General features: G+C 38.2%; 1 protein-coding gene across 1 annotated transcript in view; it reads right to left on the reverse strand.

Moving 5' to 3' along the window:
- NEK10 (NIMA related kinase 10) overlaps window positions 1-13,309 on the reverse strand; it is a 95,946-nt gene extending 82,637 nt beyond the window's left edge. The window contains exons 1-11 of the mRNA XM_065669211.1: window positions 13,236-13,309; window positions 12,854-12,914; window positions 11,606-11,736; window positions 11,008-11,106; window positions 8,194-8,278; window positions 7,345-7,386; window positions 5,457-5,535; window positions 5,045-5,112; window positions 3,945-4,024; window positions 1,708-1,794; window positions 83-307 (exon numbers count right to left, since the gene is read on the reverse strand). Of these exons, the coding sequence (XP_065525283.1) occupies window positions 83-307; window positions 1,708-1,794; window positions 3,945-4,024; window positions 5,045-5,112; window positions 5,457-5,535; window positions 7,345-7,386; window positions 8,194-8,278; window positions 11,008-11,106; window positions 11,606-11,736; window positions 12,854-12,914; window positions 13,236-13,309 (1,031 nt within the window). The remainder of the gene's footprint in view (window positions 1-82; window positions 308-1,707; window positions 1,795-3,944; window positions 4,025-5,044; window positions 5,113-5,456; window positions 5,536-7,344; window positions 7,387-8,193; window positions 8,279-11,007; window positions 11,107-11,605; window positions 11,737-12,853; window positions 12,915-13,235) is intronic.
- Window positions 13,310-16,592: the final 3,283 nt, after the last annotated feature.

Consider the following 16,592-nt stretch of genomic DNA (forward strand, 5'->3'; position numbering starts at 1 on the left):
TAAAACAGCACTTGGTCAAATATATCCAAAAATATGAAACAGTCTCATATAATCGCCACAATGCTGAGGACTGAAAACCTACCCCTGTAAAATATGAAGGAGCTGTTTGATTCCACCCCAAATCCGGATTTCCACACTAGTCTCAGGATCCTCACAAACCTGTACCAGAATCCAAACTATACTCCATAGAAGTTTGATATGATCAGAATGGAGTAAGCTGAGCAAGACTGGAACACCTTCATACATTCTTATTTGCTCTTTGACCTGTGACTCTGCACAGAGGAGACGTAACAGCTCTGCTGTGAGCCTAAAAAAGAGAAATCATCAAGCACTTTTAACAATAACTCCATCATTACTTCATATTGTCAGTTAGCAAAGGGGAAAAAACCTGACAGCGAATGTTTAAGAAAGAACAGAGGCCTCCCATAATAATAAGAATAAAAAGCAAAGGAGTTAAGGAAAATCGCTAAAAGTCACTGTAAACTGTACAAACACTGTAAAAAAAAAAAAAAAAAAAAAAGAAGCTCAGCTTTCAGAAGGGATAAAATTATATTTACACTGAGATTGGCTATCAGCATAGGCAGCCAAGCATGCACAGTCAGGATGGGAGGTGGACAGGTGGACTGCAGTTTATATGAGGTACCACCTTCTTAATGGCATTAATGCTACCGGGAGCGCTGATGGCATTGACTTGTAAAGCCTATCTATGGAATTGGAATAATTTCACAAATAATTGTGATTCTTCTCTAGTATGTTTTGAATACTAGGTTTAGAAAGGGGATTGAATATATAATTTCAAAAGTTTGTACAAGATTTTCATTAACTTCACCCCAATTAAGGTGAACTTTGCATAGAAATAGGGTTAGAGAGTCCCACTTCCAGTTGAAGCAAATAAAGCTGCACGTATGCTTAGCGAAACATAACTCAGATTCACATATTAATTTTAAAATGATTCTTAAGTAGCATTGAACTTCATCCATTTCTTGTCTACATTCAAATTCCAATTTTATAACAAACTTTTATTTTACATATAATCTAAAGAATTTCAAACTCAGAAACTAAAATCTTTCACTATGTTCAATTCCTTTATCTTTAGTCATATGTAAAATAATTTACATGAGTGAAATAATTAAGCATGAAATTTAAAAAATAGTTTTAAATGTGATAAGTAAGTGACGTATTATCAATTTTGAGGGTCTTTTGGTTTCTTACTGAAATGCAGATACACTATGCTCAGCTTGCAGTCGTAGCTAAAGAACTGAAGGAACCTGTATGATTTTCTGACTAAAGGGATGTGCGGTCTGACCCAGCCTCTGCCATAAACTGCAACAGCTATTTGTCTTGCAATTTTTTTACTAGTTTATATTGGGCTTCCCAGGAGCTGTCAGAATTCAGTCTGCTTTCCACCTAATCACTCAGGTCTACCAGGAGCAAAAAGGAGATGCTACCACTCCAAAGCACCTGCAATCACTTTATGGTAACACAAGTTACTTGCACTGCACTGTAGAACATCAGTGAAGAGAGGGGACACAGCTTGTAAGAAAACTACTAAAAAAGATTTTGCTGTGTCAGCATCTGATTCAAAATACACGTCAGAACTTTGAGTATATTAAAGTGGCATATTAAATAATTCCTCTAAATAAACATGTCCCTAAATGAAAAACTCAAAATAAATTTAAAACAGTTAATCCACAAGTGAAGTCTCACCTTTTAGAAAGCAAATCGTATTCACGCAATATCACCAGCAAGTTCTCAACAATGCTGAGCTCACTTATCTTCTCCCTACATTCTGGACTACAAATTGGTTATTCCTGGCATTTATATGAAATTAAATTGTATTAAAAAAAACACATTGCTTTTTAGCATCACTCCTTATACATTCGATCAGTTATTTTTTTCTCAAGTCTTAAGTAATAGTATCATATTGTGCACACAAATATTTAAAGGCATAAACATATGCTGTGTCAAGAGTGACAATGAAACAATATCCAATTTTCCCAGTACAAAAAAGTGTGAATGCATAAAGCTAAAGACACAAATGTTCATTTCATTTGCTTCTTACTAGAAATTTTTTAAATCAACCAAATTTACATAAATATTTAGAATATTCCCTAAACACTTTCCTGCCCAGTTCAGATATAACGCATTTAATTCTGTGAAGAAAGTTAAATGAAAGTTAAAAATTAATATATAGCATCATTTAAATGAAACTCATATTTTAAAAAAAATGAACTCTAGTAGAATGAAAGAAATTTAGGAAATTAGGAAATCCAGTGAAATCTCATAAATAAATTCCTACTGATCTCAAGGGATTGTATGCACGCTCTTCAATTTTGTAATTTTTCATTTAAAAGATAAAATTGTAGAAATCTGTACGTCAGCAGCACAATAATGCAGAAGCAGTAACTTTTCTGCTATAAAAATGTTAAGGATGAAAGATGCTGTATTTTCCACCACACGAGTGGTGTCCCTCAGGGATCGGTGTTGGGACCAGTCTTGTTTAACATCTTCATCGCTGACATGGACAGTGAGATTGAGTGCGCCCTCAGCAAGTTTGCCGATGACACCAAGCTGTGTGGTTCGGTTGATATGCTGGAGGGAAGGGATGCCATCCAGAGGGACCTTGACACGCTTGTGAGGTGAGCTGATGCCAACCTCATGAAGTTCAACCATGACAAGTGCAAGGTCCTACACCTGGGTCGAAGCAATCCCAGGCACAGCTACAGATTGGGCAAAGAAGAGATTCAGAGCGGCCCTGCGGAGAAGGACTTGGGGTGCTGGCCGATCAGAAAATGAACATGAACCGGCAGTCTGGGCTCGCAGCCCAGAAAGCCAACTGCATCCTGGGCTGAATCAAAAGGAGCGTGACCAGCAGGTCGAAGGAGGTGATCCTGCCCCTCTGCTCTGCTCTCGTGAGACCTCACTTGGAGCATTGTGTGCATTTCTGGTGTCCTCAACATAAAAAGGACATGGAACTGCTGGAACAAGTCCAGAGGAGGGCCACGAGGATGATCAGGGGACTGGAGCACCTCCTGTATGAAGATAGGCTGAGGAAGTTGGGGCTGTTCAGCCTGGAGAAAAGAAGGCTGCATGGAGACCTCATAGCAGCCTTCCAGTACCTGAAGGGGGCCTATAGGGATGCTGGGGAGGGACTCTTCATCAGGGACTGTAGTGACAGGACAAGGGGTAACGGGTTAAAACTTAAACAGGGGAAGTTTAAATTGGATACATGGAGGAAATTCTTTCCTGTTAGGGTGGTGAGGCACTGGAATGGGTTGCCCAGGGAGGCTGTGAGTGCTCCATCCCTGGCGGTGTTCAAGGCCAGGTTGGATGAAGCCTTGGGTGGGATGGTTTAGTGTGAGGTGTCCCTGCCCATGGCAGGGGGGTTGGAACTATATGATCTGGAGGTCCTTTCCAACCCTAACTATTCTGTGATTCTATGATTCTATGATTTTCCTTTTACTTTTTTCCCCTCCAGACCAGGAAAAAAAAAAAAAGTCCTACTCTTTATTTAAAAACAACCATTAGTGAAGAGAGGATACATATACACAGATTTGAGTGTATGCATTCATTATTTACTATACTGAACAATATACTTGCTGGTTATTCTGAGGCACTGTTGTATTAAGGTCAGCATAAAAGATTTTTATATTCAGGAAGTCAGTAAGAATTCCAGAATCCTGCATAGGGATTGAAAACTGAGATTCTATGACTACAGCCTTTTAAAAGTCCTCCACATGAGCAAGAAATTTGCTGCAAGGAGTTCTCTTTAGTTTCTATTACATTAGTACAAAATTAAGCACTTGTCACAGATCTCCACAGAACAAGGCCACATTTTGGAAAAAAAAGAAAGAAATCTTCCTCAGAAACAGCAGTTTTAGTATTGTTCAAGAGATAACATCAAAATGCTTATTGTGAACTACAGCACATTAAGTTGAACCTACCTTTCTGCTAGACTAGTCAGAGCAAGGAGGGCACCTAAAAGCACATTGCTGTCTCTGGCAGATAACAAATTTACCAAGGTCTGGAAAATGAAACATGAAACAAGACAAATAAATATAAATTACATTCTTTTCTTTTACGACTCAAGCACACATAAAATTATTTATTGGAAAGTCAAATTAAGATACCAAACTGTTGCACAATATACTAAAAGTCTTAGGAACATATAAAGTACACTTTAATATACATTTAAACTCTTGGAATGTACCCAGTCTTAGGACAAGCAAGGATATTTCTTCTCAAATGCAATTAGTATCTCTCTTGACCGCTAAAGCATCTGTCCAACTTAATACACCATTGTAAAAATTTCTTCCTGTGTAAAACACTATGCAACTCTAAATTAAGGCCTCCTGAAACAAAAAGTTAATTTTTTAGCTTATATGTAAACAATATTGTATGTTATTTAAGGTTCTGCATTATATTCTGTCAATGGTTTATATCAAAGTAAACTTCATATTTGTTTAGATTCTCTAAAAATATGTTCTGTGATACTATCTGATCACAACTGCCAATGTTTTACTGCAGAATAATGGAATCACAAAGCACTAGTTAGCTGATCTTCATCTCTATTGTTTCTTAGTTTGGCCACAAATCAGCAATGGTTAAGTATAGATCCTTAGACTGACAGTAATGTGTAGGGGCGTCTAGGTTGTCACTATTCCATTTGGACATAGAACACTTCATAATTGAAAAATCATAGCAGAAATCTATGTAAAAATAAAAATAAAAATGTGTTTATATTTTTAAAACATATAAAACTATTTGTATCATAGTAACATGTAGCTCAGAACAGTGTAAATATGAGTACTAATTTTTATATGAAGTTTAGTCCAAACATTTATATTTAACTCAAACAACCAATTAGCTTACATACAAGAAACGATTACTACTCATATTTCTGTAAAACACAGAACTGAGATTATCTTACTTTGAAAGCTTAACAAGGTAAGAAACTTACTCTCACCTAGATCACGTCTGAAAAGCATTAGTCATTCAGTTACGTAGTTAATTTGTTATAATTAGAATTTTATAAAACACTTACTTTATGTGCTCTGCTTGCTATAACCCATTCTCTTTGACTGTTAACAGCAGCAAGCTTTTGGAAAATGTCTATGGAACAAAGAAAGTCAAATCAATTGAAATTTTACCACTTAATATTTTTCATTTTACTAATCAGATAATAAAGTAAAACACTGGATAAGTTCTTTGAACCATGACCAGCTCATTTTACTCTGTTATTTCAGTGCATAAAAAGGCAGTAATTTCTTAAAGAAATACTATTTATGTACCAAAAAAAAAAAAAATGCGCTTTTCCACAGCAATTTCATTTTTCACTCATTTGATGATGTCTACAGTAAATCTAATAACATCCTATGTAGTGACCATCTCAAGTATTTTAAACCTTTTAAGCCTCACACAAAAAGTTTCAAGTGTCCTTATAATTTAACACTTACATGTCATGTTGACCAGCTTGTCGACATTATGCTGCTCTTCTCCGTAATCAAGATAGCCATTTGCTACTGTTTCCATATACTACAAATGGGGGGGGAAAAGCAAAGTTTCAATTCATAAACCTAGAAAGTAATTCACGGAAATAGCCTGTAGGTGGTGCATCAGTCTCACAAAATGAAAGGTAAACCTGAAACATCCTGCATACTTCTGCTGTAAAATTTGTCAGGGAACAGTAGAGATCACGGAAGCATGAGAATTCAAACAGCAAGTGTAAAATTCCACAAGAGGGAGATCTACTGAAGACTATCGAATACAATGACCGTACTTCTAGGGCCATATTCCCTTCTTTGCAAGCTGCTAGAGGTTGGTAAGAGTTTTCTGGCAAATTATCACTTCCTGTTTCTGCTCTCAAACTTTTCCCTTAGCATCTACTGTTGGGCACTGTTTGGAACAGCTAACAGCTATTTCGAACATAGCTAACTGGTGGGAAATGGTGGTCAATCTTTTTTAATAACCCTAAGAACTTCCTGGTCAAACATATTTTCCAGGAAATGAGAATTACCACAAGCATGTAATGTTTGTTGGTGCACAAAATCATTATGTAATTCTCAGCATCACTTATATATTGGTCTTACATATGGTGGCATTTTGAAATTTCCAGAACACTGGGGAAACTACCACAGTTTCAAGTAAATGGTACAGAGAGGCAAGAGCTATAGCAGCAGCACATAATTTAGAAAGAAAACTCAGGAGCTGGATACTACTATGCAAAGTAATATTGGTAGTAATAACCAGTGTTTTCTACTAAAACATCCCTAAACAATTTAAAATGAAAGCAGCTTTTTTTATCTGAAACTGCCCAAAAAGGTAAAAAAAAAAAAAAAAAAAAAAAAAAGTTTTAATGCTGCATAGAACAGATTAAGTTCCCTGGAAGATCAGAAATCATAAAAATTGCACCTCATGACTTTTTAAATCCTCTATGCCAGCAACACATGCACAGTAAAAACGATTATAAATTACACAATTTGGGTTCCTGCTGCTGGGGATGACACTTGCAGATGTTGCCAATGTCTCAGCAGGCCGTTGCATTTTGCAGTCTGCAAGCTCCTCAAAAAGTATGGCTAACCATTAATGACATGCAACATTGGAAATGCCAAGCAGCTCCTGTGGGAACCCTATCCATTACAAACTGGTAACCTTTAACTCCCGCAACTTTAGGGATGTTTCAAACAGGTGACTATCTGATCAACGGGCTGAAAATGCACTATGGGTTCTCTGAAATACAGGTGGCTTCATAAATATTAATGAATAATGACTACATTCTAGAGTGACACATTTGTTATAAAGATTATAACAAATAGTTTTTTTTTCTAGAAAGAAAACTCCAAATAATTTCAAAGATATTCATGATATCTCACTGCTAACTTGGCACTGATAAGTATTAGAAACCAAGAAGTAAAGAAGTAAAGCAGTATTAACACAGAGCATTAACAATCATGATTCATAATGCAAAAGTGCTGTAGTCCCCAAATTTAAACCTGTTTCGACATTATATTACTACACTTTTACTTTTGAAAAGTCATTTGCTACAGTTCAAGGTGACTACTCATCTTTCTTTTCTTCCGATTGAAATAATTGTGCTGATTTTTCTAATTATCCTCCCACTTCAGGAGTGGCCTTCAGGATTTAAGCCTCCTAACTAAAAGACCTGGGTTAATACTGCTATATTATAAGGACAGTTTCTTTGTACGCTAGTGAAAAATAAGCCCCCACATCAACTGATTATGTGCAGAGGAATGGACTCACTTCTTTCCATAAACCAAGAATTTATGTACACTGTAATGATCTGACATGCAACATATTGGACAGAAGTTCTATGAGGAACTCTACCTGAGCTAGATTTTCAATAGCACCCAAGCTGTGGAGCATTTCCTAATAAAAAAGAAAGAAACATTTTGAAAAATTAAAAAAAAAAAAAAAAAAAAAACAGGGGCAAAAATAAAGAAAACACTAGAATGAGAGAACACTAGAACGTAAATGATATGTTTGTCATGAATGTTGAGAAACCTTAATTCCAGTGGTTGAAGTCAATGAATTCTGCAGATACGTAGCACCTTCAGAATTCAGAATATTTCAGAGTAAGCAGATAAATAAAAACACAGAAGTGAAGTTTTAAAGGTTTTCAAACTGGAAAAACAGTATAAGCTTTGGAACATATGGAAAAAAATACAAAAATATCTTAACAGATGTTTTAGGCTTAGTCCTATGAATAGTGACTATAATGGCTAGAATAAAATTGAATCCTATCTGGTTTTAGTTAAGAACATCGGGCAGCTAGGAGGAATAGGCAGCTTTCAGTTTTCTTAACCTTGTTATTAATGTTATGTTCAGTTTTCATAACATTTTGGGAATTTTACATATCTACATGGTGAAGTCAAGCATAGGGTTTAAGGCTCAGAGCAACGACCAAGCCATCTGTTATAGAGATTTACAGGTTCTTTGTTAAGGTTAGCAACAACAGATCCTACATAAGGAATATAAGAACTTGAGCAAGTTATTCAGTAACAGTGTAAATTCACTCTTGTAATCTGTTTGCAAACCACATCCTCACATATAGAAATATAGGTATGTACATATAAGAACATACATTTTTATACACATGCAACAACACAAGTCAGATGCATGATGCTTATGTGCATTCTTTTATCCAAGCAAGAAACAGTATTTTGGTATACTGACCTGATAGCATGGATCCCTTATTAATAATCTCAGACAGATTAATACTCTAAGAAAATGGATGGACGAAGCTTGATTAACCCATTCCCTGTAAACGAAATATTCCACGCATAAACCAAACACATTTTAAGTGTTAAAACATGTCAAAAAACCACTCTGATTTCAGGAATTGACTAGAAGATAAGTGAGCTACAACAGCTGTACTATAGTATAGTACAACATACTATACTATAGAACTTTTAATGCCACTTCTATTCAAACATAGTAACAGCTTTAAATAAACTTATGACCATTGCCAGGCCATCATTTATTATCATTGACCTGATGCAGGAAAATACATGCACAAACTGATCATGCTTCGATATAAACTTACTTTAAGTTTTTGGACGAAAAAGCAAAATCACCAAGAAACCACACATCAAACTTCAGTGCGCAAAATACACATACATAAAAATATGGGTGCTACAGAAATAAAAATAGCTAGATTTGAAATATTTTGTTTAATTATTGTAATCTATCCTGGGCAATTAAAAACTACTACTATTAGTCTTTGGAATAATTTATTTAGTTCAAATGCCCTTGGTATGGTATTATGCTTCCAAATAAAACTTCCTCCTTTATATTTCTCCATACAATTCCTCAGCACAAGCCTTGGCAGAAAACACAACTCAGATTTGCACAAAGCATCCAGGGGCAGTAAACCTGCATAAAATATCAGTAAAGAAATCACTATTTCCGTTGTCTCTTGAAGGTGTATAACCCCATTTTCCTATTTAAAATAAACATAAAATTGGACATCTTGGTGGTGCTATTTCTGTTGTTGTTTTAACTGAGAGGACAGAATCTGTAGTATCTGGGCAAGCTTCCAAGGATTGGAAGAAGTCTATGGGATGTGGCAGTTCTCTTCCATTTTTATCATTTGCAATTGGGAACAATGCCAATAGCTAAAAATATTTTGATAAAAATAAATGTTTTACAAATACATGCTAAAAAAATATCAGCCCTTCTATGCCAATATGCTGCCCAAAATAATACTATGTTTTTTCATTTTTGTATGGTTCCTTACTTGGCCACTTTAGAATGGCACAAAACTTGCACGGATATAAAACAGCAACCTGCATGGAAAATTTGCAGGTCAGATTTTAAAGTGGCCTGAAGATCATTACCACAGTGGTTCTACAGATTTATTCTTTCAAAAAGCTTTGACTCTTGACAGAAGTTAGTTTCTTTAACAGAGCAACGCATCTGTCACATTTCCAAGCAGGGACAGTAATTCTCTGAGCATGGTTATTTGCGAGTCTCTTCTGCTACAGATACATTTACAGTACACATTACTAGATACCCCAGTGTATGTAAAGCATATGCCAGCAGGATTTTTTCTGCCTGCTTAGTTATATTACTTATCCAGACTACTTAAACTAAGCTGATCACAGCTTTCTTACCTCCAATCAGGACTTCTGCTGACACAGCAATGCCAGTAAGTAGGTGTGATTTTCTTGCACCCCAACCAACATCAGTTATGCCAGCAGAAGTATGTCAGCAAATCAAGGTGACAGTTTCAAAGGCTCTGACACAATGCAATGGCAGTATCTCCAAAGAAAGGACATCATCGCAATAAAGTATTTAGAAAGGGCAAGTAAATCACCTTAGTAACTACACTTACGTTATGGGTTTTACGTGCCTACTAATATGTATTTGTTTCACTGATCTTACCCAAGTGCTTTGATTTGTAATACAAGAGGCTGGTTTTGCTGTACCACCATCATCAACAGCAAGTGCCAAAGAAAATAAAAACCAACATATGAGCTAGGTATGCCACCATGTATAAATAGAACTTGAGAGAACACAATGTGAATTCTTAGTCTTTTTGCAAATTAAGCTGAGCCACGGACATCCCATTAGTGGGTACTGAGATGATAAAGTTCAGTTGCAAAAAAAAAGATTTACAAGTCACTTAAACTCACTGTTATTTAGATAATCAAAGATGAGATCTGTAGTTCCCTAGTTAGTTCTGAAAAACGGTTCAAGCAAACTATGCAATTTTTTTTTTTTTTAAGTGGTTCTATAAATTCTGGCAGTTACACTTTAATACCTTTAAATGTTCCAGGATTGCTTCTTTAAGCTTCTGTACCACTTGGGATTTTTTTTAGGTGTGCTTGGGCTTAAAAAGGAAAAATACAACACACTGGTGTGTTGGAAAAGAAATTCTGGGTTTGTTGGTTTTGGGGATTTTTTCACAGAAAATACCTTTTTCTGTCCCCACTATTTTTTTAAGGTCTTCAGTTTTTTCTTGCTCAAATGAGAGTAGCTAAGAAAGGGTTTTCCCTTTCTAATCCTGTTATACACATAAACACAAAAATTAACAGTAGCATAAACTTATCTAAATTTTGAGAGCCACTGACCTTTCTATATAAAGACAGTCTATATAAAGCAGTCCCTAAAATACAAATAAAATCAGTAAAATAAAAATTAAATTAGAAAAGCAAGCCATAGACTACAGGTACCAGATATAGACGAATTATCAAGGAAACATAGCAGCTGTTAGAATTTCAGTCATCCAAGTTTCACCATATAGCCAGTCCTTCCTTCCTTCTTCTCTTCTTCCAAAGACTGAGCATTTGGTCTTCTAAGCCAATACAAAAGTGACTGTTTAAAACTGAGATTATGCAGAAATGTGAAGCTGGTAGTTTCCATACAGAGGTCTAGTGTTGAAACATATATGCCACATATATTGTTGAAACAATATGGAACATTATCTGTGCATCTCGGCAAGAAAGAGTGACTCTCCTTGCATAACAATGTTTTCAATATACTGACCTGCAGATAAGTCGGTTCTTAACCAAAGATGTAAAGATCTCTTGAAACAACTTATAGCTGGGATGTTTGCTAAAATTCCTCTCATTCTTGTAGGTCACACTAATGAGAATTTAAAAGAGGAAAAAATGCTGAATTGCTGATTATCTTGCCACAAGATGATTATAGATTGCCAAAACTTGACATTAGCAATGTTAGGAAAGTTATATCAGAAGTTCCTAAGGAATAAACCATTTCAGATTTCAAGACATTAACAGTATGGAAGAATAGTCTATCTCGTGCATAATTTGGGACTATTATAATGGTATAATACGAGCTTTCCAAATAAGGAAACTATTGCTTTTTTAAAATTTACTATATTAGCTCTCAACAGTACACTCTGCCGAGCAGGAGCATGTGTCCGAGGCTGACAAAGGCAGGAACAACCACAGTTAGCTTTAAGAAGTTAAAAATATGCAATTCATACCTCAGATAGTGGGTTAACATGAAAGTAGAAGTAACATACCTAAGTATAAAGGCCTTCAACACTGCAACAAGCTTTAGACACATGAAGATATTCAGAAATACAAGTGCCATCATATTAGCTTTTTATTTTTTTTACCTAAACTTTTCAAGCTCAACAGCTTCTGTTGATTCTTGCCATTGACCATGGGGGGTTTGTTCACTGATCTTGACATTTTGCCAAGCTCTTGTCACACTGGTTCGACTGTTTTCAAAATGTATAGCTGGAAGCTAAGGAGGAAAGGGATACTGCTCATAAGGCAAACACTGCTTTTCAAGTTTTATAAGAATGTTATCAAGCAAAAGTACCTTTTCTCAAGTTCTGACTTGAATTTTGGACCTATTACTTGACATTATAAAATACATCCCACCACCCTCTGCAAAATAAAATTCATGTGGTAGAAAACTGATGAGCAAGGCTTGAAAACAAGAACATGGAGATACATAACATATGAACAAGTGTCTTTTAAAATTATAATAGTAAAACTCAATAGAATCTGCAACACACACTCATTATCTGTGTTCCTTACCTATCCTACTTCTACAATTGCACAGCCTTCGTATTCTTTTTAGGCTGTAGAACTCAAGCATTTCAGCTTTCTGCTAAGAAGCAATTCTATGCCTCTATCCAAGAAGGGAGTGCTTAATTCCTGTCTCACATGGCTGAACTCCTAAGTCATCTTGTCATACCTTTTACAGATTAGAAAGGGAGAAAATGTTCTGGTATACCAAAGACTCTCACCCATCATCATGCATTGGTTTTCTCTACTTCAAATGGCAAATACAAGATTCACTACGTGAGCTGAGGTGAAGGAGACTTTACTGTGTCCTACAAGTTTCATGCATTGATATTTATGCCAAAGGTTTTTAGCTGGAGTGTTTTTCTCCAAAGACAAACTGTTTATTGTTAAAATGTTGATCTTATTTTACATTCTTTACCACTCTTCATTACGTTCTAACTAACACATCTCAGCCTACCTTCTCATGACATTGTGGAAGGGCATGGAAGAAAACTAATCTGTTAGGCTACTTGACTATATGTAACAACAGCTGGATAAAACCTGCTCAAGATTAAAAACAAAGCAATTTTTTTCTGTTAAAATAAAAATTATAGCAGAGTAGGATGGGCTGCAGGTCAGTTTCTTTCTTTCACACTTTTTAAATGGGATTTGTCCCACAGAGAAGCAATAACTTTGCAAAAAAAAAAAAAAAAGACATCCACTCGCAAGATTTTGTCAATATGTTTAATCTTAATAGAACACAATAATAGTATCTTATGGATCTGCCACAAATCATTACTTTTAGTTATATAATTCTACAGCATTTAATAATAGTTATTAGAAAATACCTGCTGGTTCCTTAACTGCACATTTAAGAGAGACTGAAGTCTTTTAAGATCAGAATAATCCCTAGAAATACAATAGCATAAATACATGTGTTAATAGTCACATAAAAGTACTTCTGTAAGAGTAAAGAAAGTTAATGAGCAGCAATGCTACTGACAGAAAAGAAAGTTTTCTGGTGTTGCCTAGTGGCCCCGTTTTGCATACAGAAGAATTTAGAGCTTCTCCAGAATGCGTTAAATCAACAAATGTGTAAATAAACTTTGTGACCAGAGTAACAGTTGTCATGTTTATACTGCATTTCAAATTAAGCATTCTGCTTTGGCAGCTAGTGCGAATTCCACTTGGGTCCTGCTGAAGTTCAAAGTAAGATGTCAGATACTATACCTCACAGAGATCCCATGAGGTTTTTTGTCTGCTGCTTTTTCTGTGGTCTTCAGCTTTTTGTCCTGATCAGGCATTGTGTATCACTATTACCATCACGTGGCTAAGAACTCATTTCCTGGAAAAAAAAAAAAAAAGGAGAGAGAATTGTACCATTGCAGCAAAAGCAACACGTTTTACTTACAGGACCGACTGATATAACTTTAAGAAAAAAACAGCTTTATAATTTTCTTAACATGAACCCTTGGGCATTATATGAGGATATCCTTTAGAATCCAGATATTTACAAGAAAGTAATTAAGCTATCAAACAGAAACCTTGGTTTCCCCAAAAATAAGTAGATAATACTGGCTTTCTTTTCACTGTATGTATTCTTTATAAGGATGCTTCCTCTTCTTCCATCTTATTATATTACATTATAAACATGGTGGGATGGCTCCTATGACTGGAGTGTTGGAATGGAAGGTTACAGGCTCTTTAGAAAAGACAGGCCTGGCAGGCGGGGAGGGGGAGTTGCCCTTTATGTTAGGGATAGGCTGGAGAGTATGGAACTCTGTCTGGGGACAGATAAGCAGTTTACAGAGAGTTTGTGGGTCAAAGTTAAAGGGAAAACAGCCATGGGAAACATTACTGTGGGGATCTGCCACAGGCCGCCTGATCAAGAGGAACCTGTGGATGAAGCACTCTACAGACAGATAGGAAAAGCCTCACGCTCGCAGGCCCTTGTTCTCATGGGAGACTTCAACCACCCTGACATCTGTTGGAATGATGGCACTGCACGGCACAAGCAATCCAGGAGGTTCCTTGATTGTGTGTAAGACAACTTCCTTCTGCAAGTAATAGAGGAGCCAACAAGGAGAGGTGCCATGTTTGACCTTGTGCTCACCAACAGGGAAGGGCTTGTTGAGAATGTGACGCTCCAGAGCAGCCTTGGGTGCAGCGATCACAAGATGGTCGAATTTGGCATCCTCAGGACAGTGAGAAGAGCGTGCAGCAAGCTCACTGCCCTGGGCTTCAAAAGAGCAGACTTTGGCCTCTTCAGGAGCCTGCTTAGTAAGGTTCCATGGGATATAGCCCTAGAGGGCAGGGGGGCCCAAGACTGTTGGTTGATATTCAAGGATCACCTGCTACAAGCTCAGGAGTGCTGCATCCCAACTAGAAGGAAATTCAGCAGGAGGGCCAGGAGACCTCCTTGGATGGATAAGGAGCTGCTGAGAAAAATTCAAAGGAAAAAAGAGGCTTATAAAAAGTGGAAGCAAGGACAGGCGGCCTGGGATGAAAACAAGGATGTTGTCCGGGAAGCTAGGGACCAGGTTAGGAAGGCTAATGCCCAGTCAGAATTAAACTTGGCTAGGGATGTTAAGGATAACAGGAAGGGATTCTATAGGTACGTAGCAAACAAAAAACAGACTAGGGACAACACAGGCCCCCTGAGGAAGCTCTCGGGAGAACTGGATACGCAGGATTTGGAGAAGGCTGAGGTTCTGAATGACTTCCTTGCCTCGGTCTTCACTGGCAAAGGCTCTGACTGCACCACCCAGGTCTTAGAAGGTAGATGCAGGGACTGTGAGAATGAAGACCTTGGGCCCACTGTGGGAGAGGATCTGGTTCGAGACCATCTTAAAAATCTGAACGCACACAAGTCCGTGAGACCTGATGAAATCCATCCGCGGGTCCTGAAAGAGCTGGCAAATGAAGTTGCTAAGCCACACATTTGAAAAATCATGGCAGTCAGGTGAAGTTCCCGAGGACTGGAAAAAAGGAAATATAACCCCCATTTTCAGGAAAGGGAAAATGGAAGACCCGGGGAATTACAGACCAGTCAGTCTCACCTCTGTGCCTGGCAAAATCTTGGAGCAAATTCTCCTGGAAGGCATGCTAAGGCACGCTAAGGCACATGAAAAACAACAAGGTGCTTGATGACAGCCAGCATGGCTTCACTAAGGGGAAATCCTGCCTGACCAATTTGGTGGCCTTCTATGATGGGGCTACAGAACTGATGGACAAGGGTAAAGCAGTTGATATCATCTACCTGGACTTGTGCCAAGCGTCCGACACTGTCCCAAACAACATCCTTCTCTCTAAGCTGGAGAGATATCAATTCGATGGATGGACCACTCGGTGGATAAAGAACTGGCTGGATGGCCGCACACAAAGAGTTGTGGTCAATGGCTCTATGTCCAGCTGGAGACCAGTAACGAGTGGTGTCCCTCAGGGATTGGTGTTGCGACCGGTCTTGTCGCTGACATGGACAGTGGGACTGAGTGCGCCCTCAGCAAGTTTGCCGATGACACCAGGCTGTGTGGTCCGGTTGATATGCTGGAGGGAAGGGATGCCATCCAGAGGGACCTTGACATGCTTGTGAGGTGAGCTGATGCCAACCTCATGAAGTTCAACCACGACAAGTGCAAGGTCCTACACCTGGGTCGGAGCAATCCCAGGCACAGCTACAGATTGGGCAAAGAAGAGATTCAGAGCGGCCCTGCAGAGAAGGACTTGGGGTGCTGGCCGATCAGAAAATGAACATGAGCCGGCTTCAGTGTGCGCTCGCAGCCCAGAAAGCCAACCGTATCCTGGGCTGCATCAAAAGGAGTGTGACCAGCAGGTCGAAGGAGGTGATCCTGCCCCTCTACTCTGCTCTTGTGAGACCTCACCTGGAGTATTGTGTGCAGTTCTGGTGTCCTCAACATAAAAAGGACATGGAACTGCTGGAACAAGTCCAGAGGAGGGCCACGAGGATGATCAGGGGACTGGAGCACCTCCCATATGAAGACAGGCTGAGAAAGTTGGGGCTGTTCAGCCTGGAGAAGAGAAGGCTGCATGGGGACCTAATAGCAGCCTTCCAGTACCCGAAGGGGGCCTATAGGGATGCTGGGGAGGGACTCTTCATCAGGGACTGTAGTGACAGGACAAGGGGTAACGGGTTAAAACTTAAACAGGGGAAGTTTAGATTGGATATAAGGAGGAAATTCTTTCCTGTTAGGGTGGTGAGACACTGGCATCGGTTGCCCAGGGAGGTTGTGCGTGCTCCATCCCTGGCGGTGTTCAAGGCCAGGTTGGATGAAGCCTTGGGTGGGATGGTTTAGTGTGAGGTGTCCCTGCCCATGGCAGGGGGGTTGGAACTATATGATCTGGAGGTCCTTTCCAACCCTAACTATTCTATGATTCTATATTATATTATTATATTATATTTCTCACTGTAGATTGGCTATTTATGATACAGCAGTGTTTACAGGCTGACATCAATGTTGTGTCATACATGCTGCTGTCCAGACAACAGAGAATAGTTTTATCATCTAAATAAATGAGACAGATGAAGGGTAAAACCAAAAGAGATTAATACATCATGAGGTCTATCAA

Source organism: Lathamus discolor, chromosome 2 (genome assembly GCF_037157495.1).
Source record: "Lathamus discolor isolate bLatDis1 chromosome 2, bLatDis1.hap1, whole genome shotgun sequence".
NCBI lineage: Eukaryota > Metazoa > Chordata > Aves > Psittaciformes > Psittacidae > Lathamus > Lathamus discolor.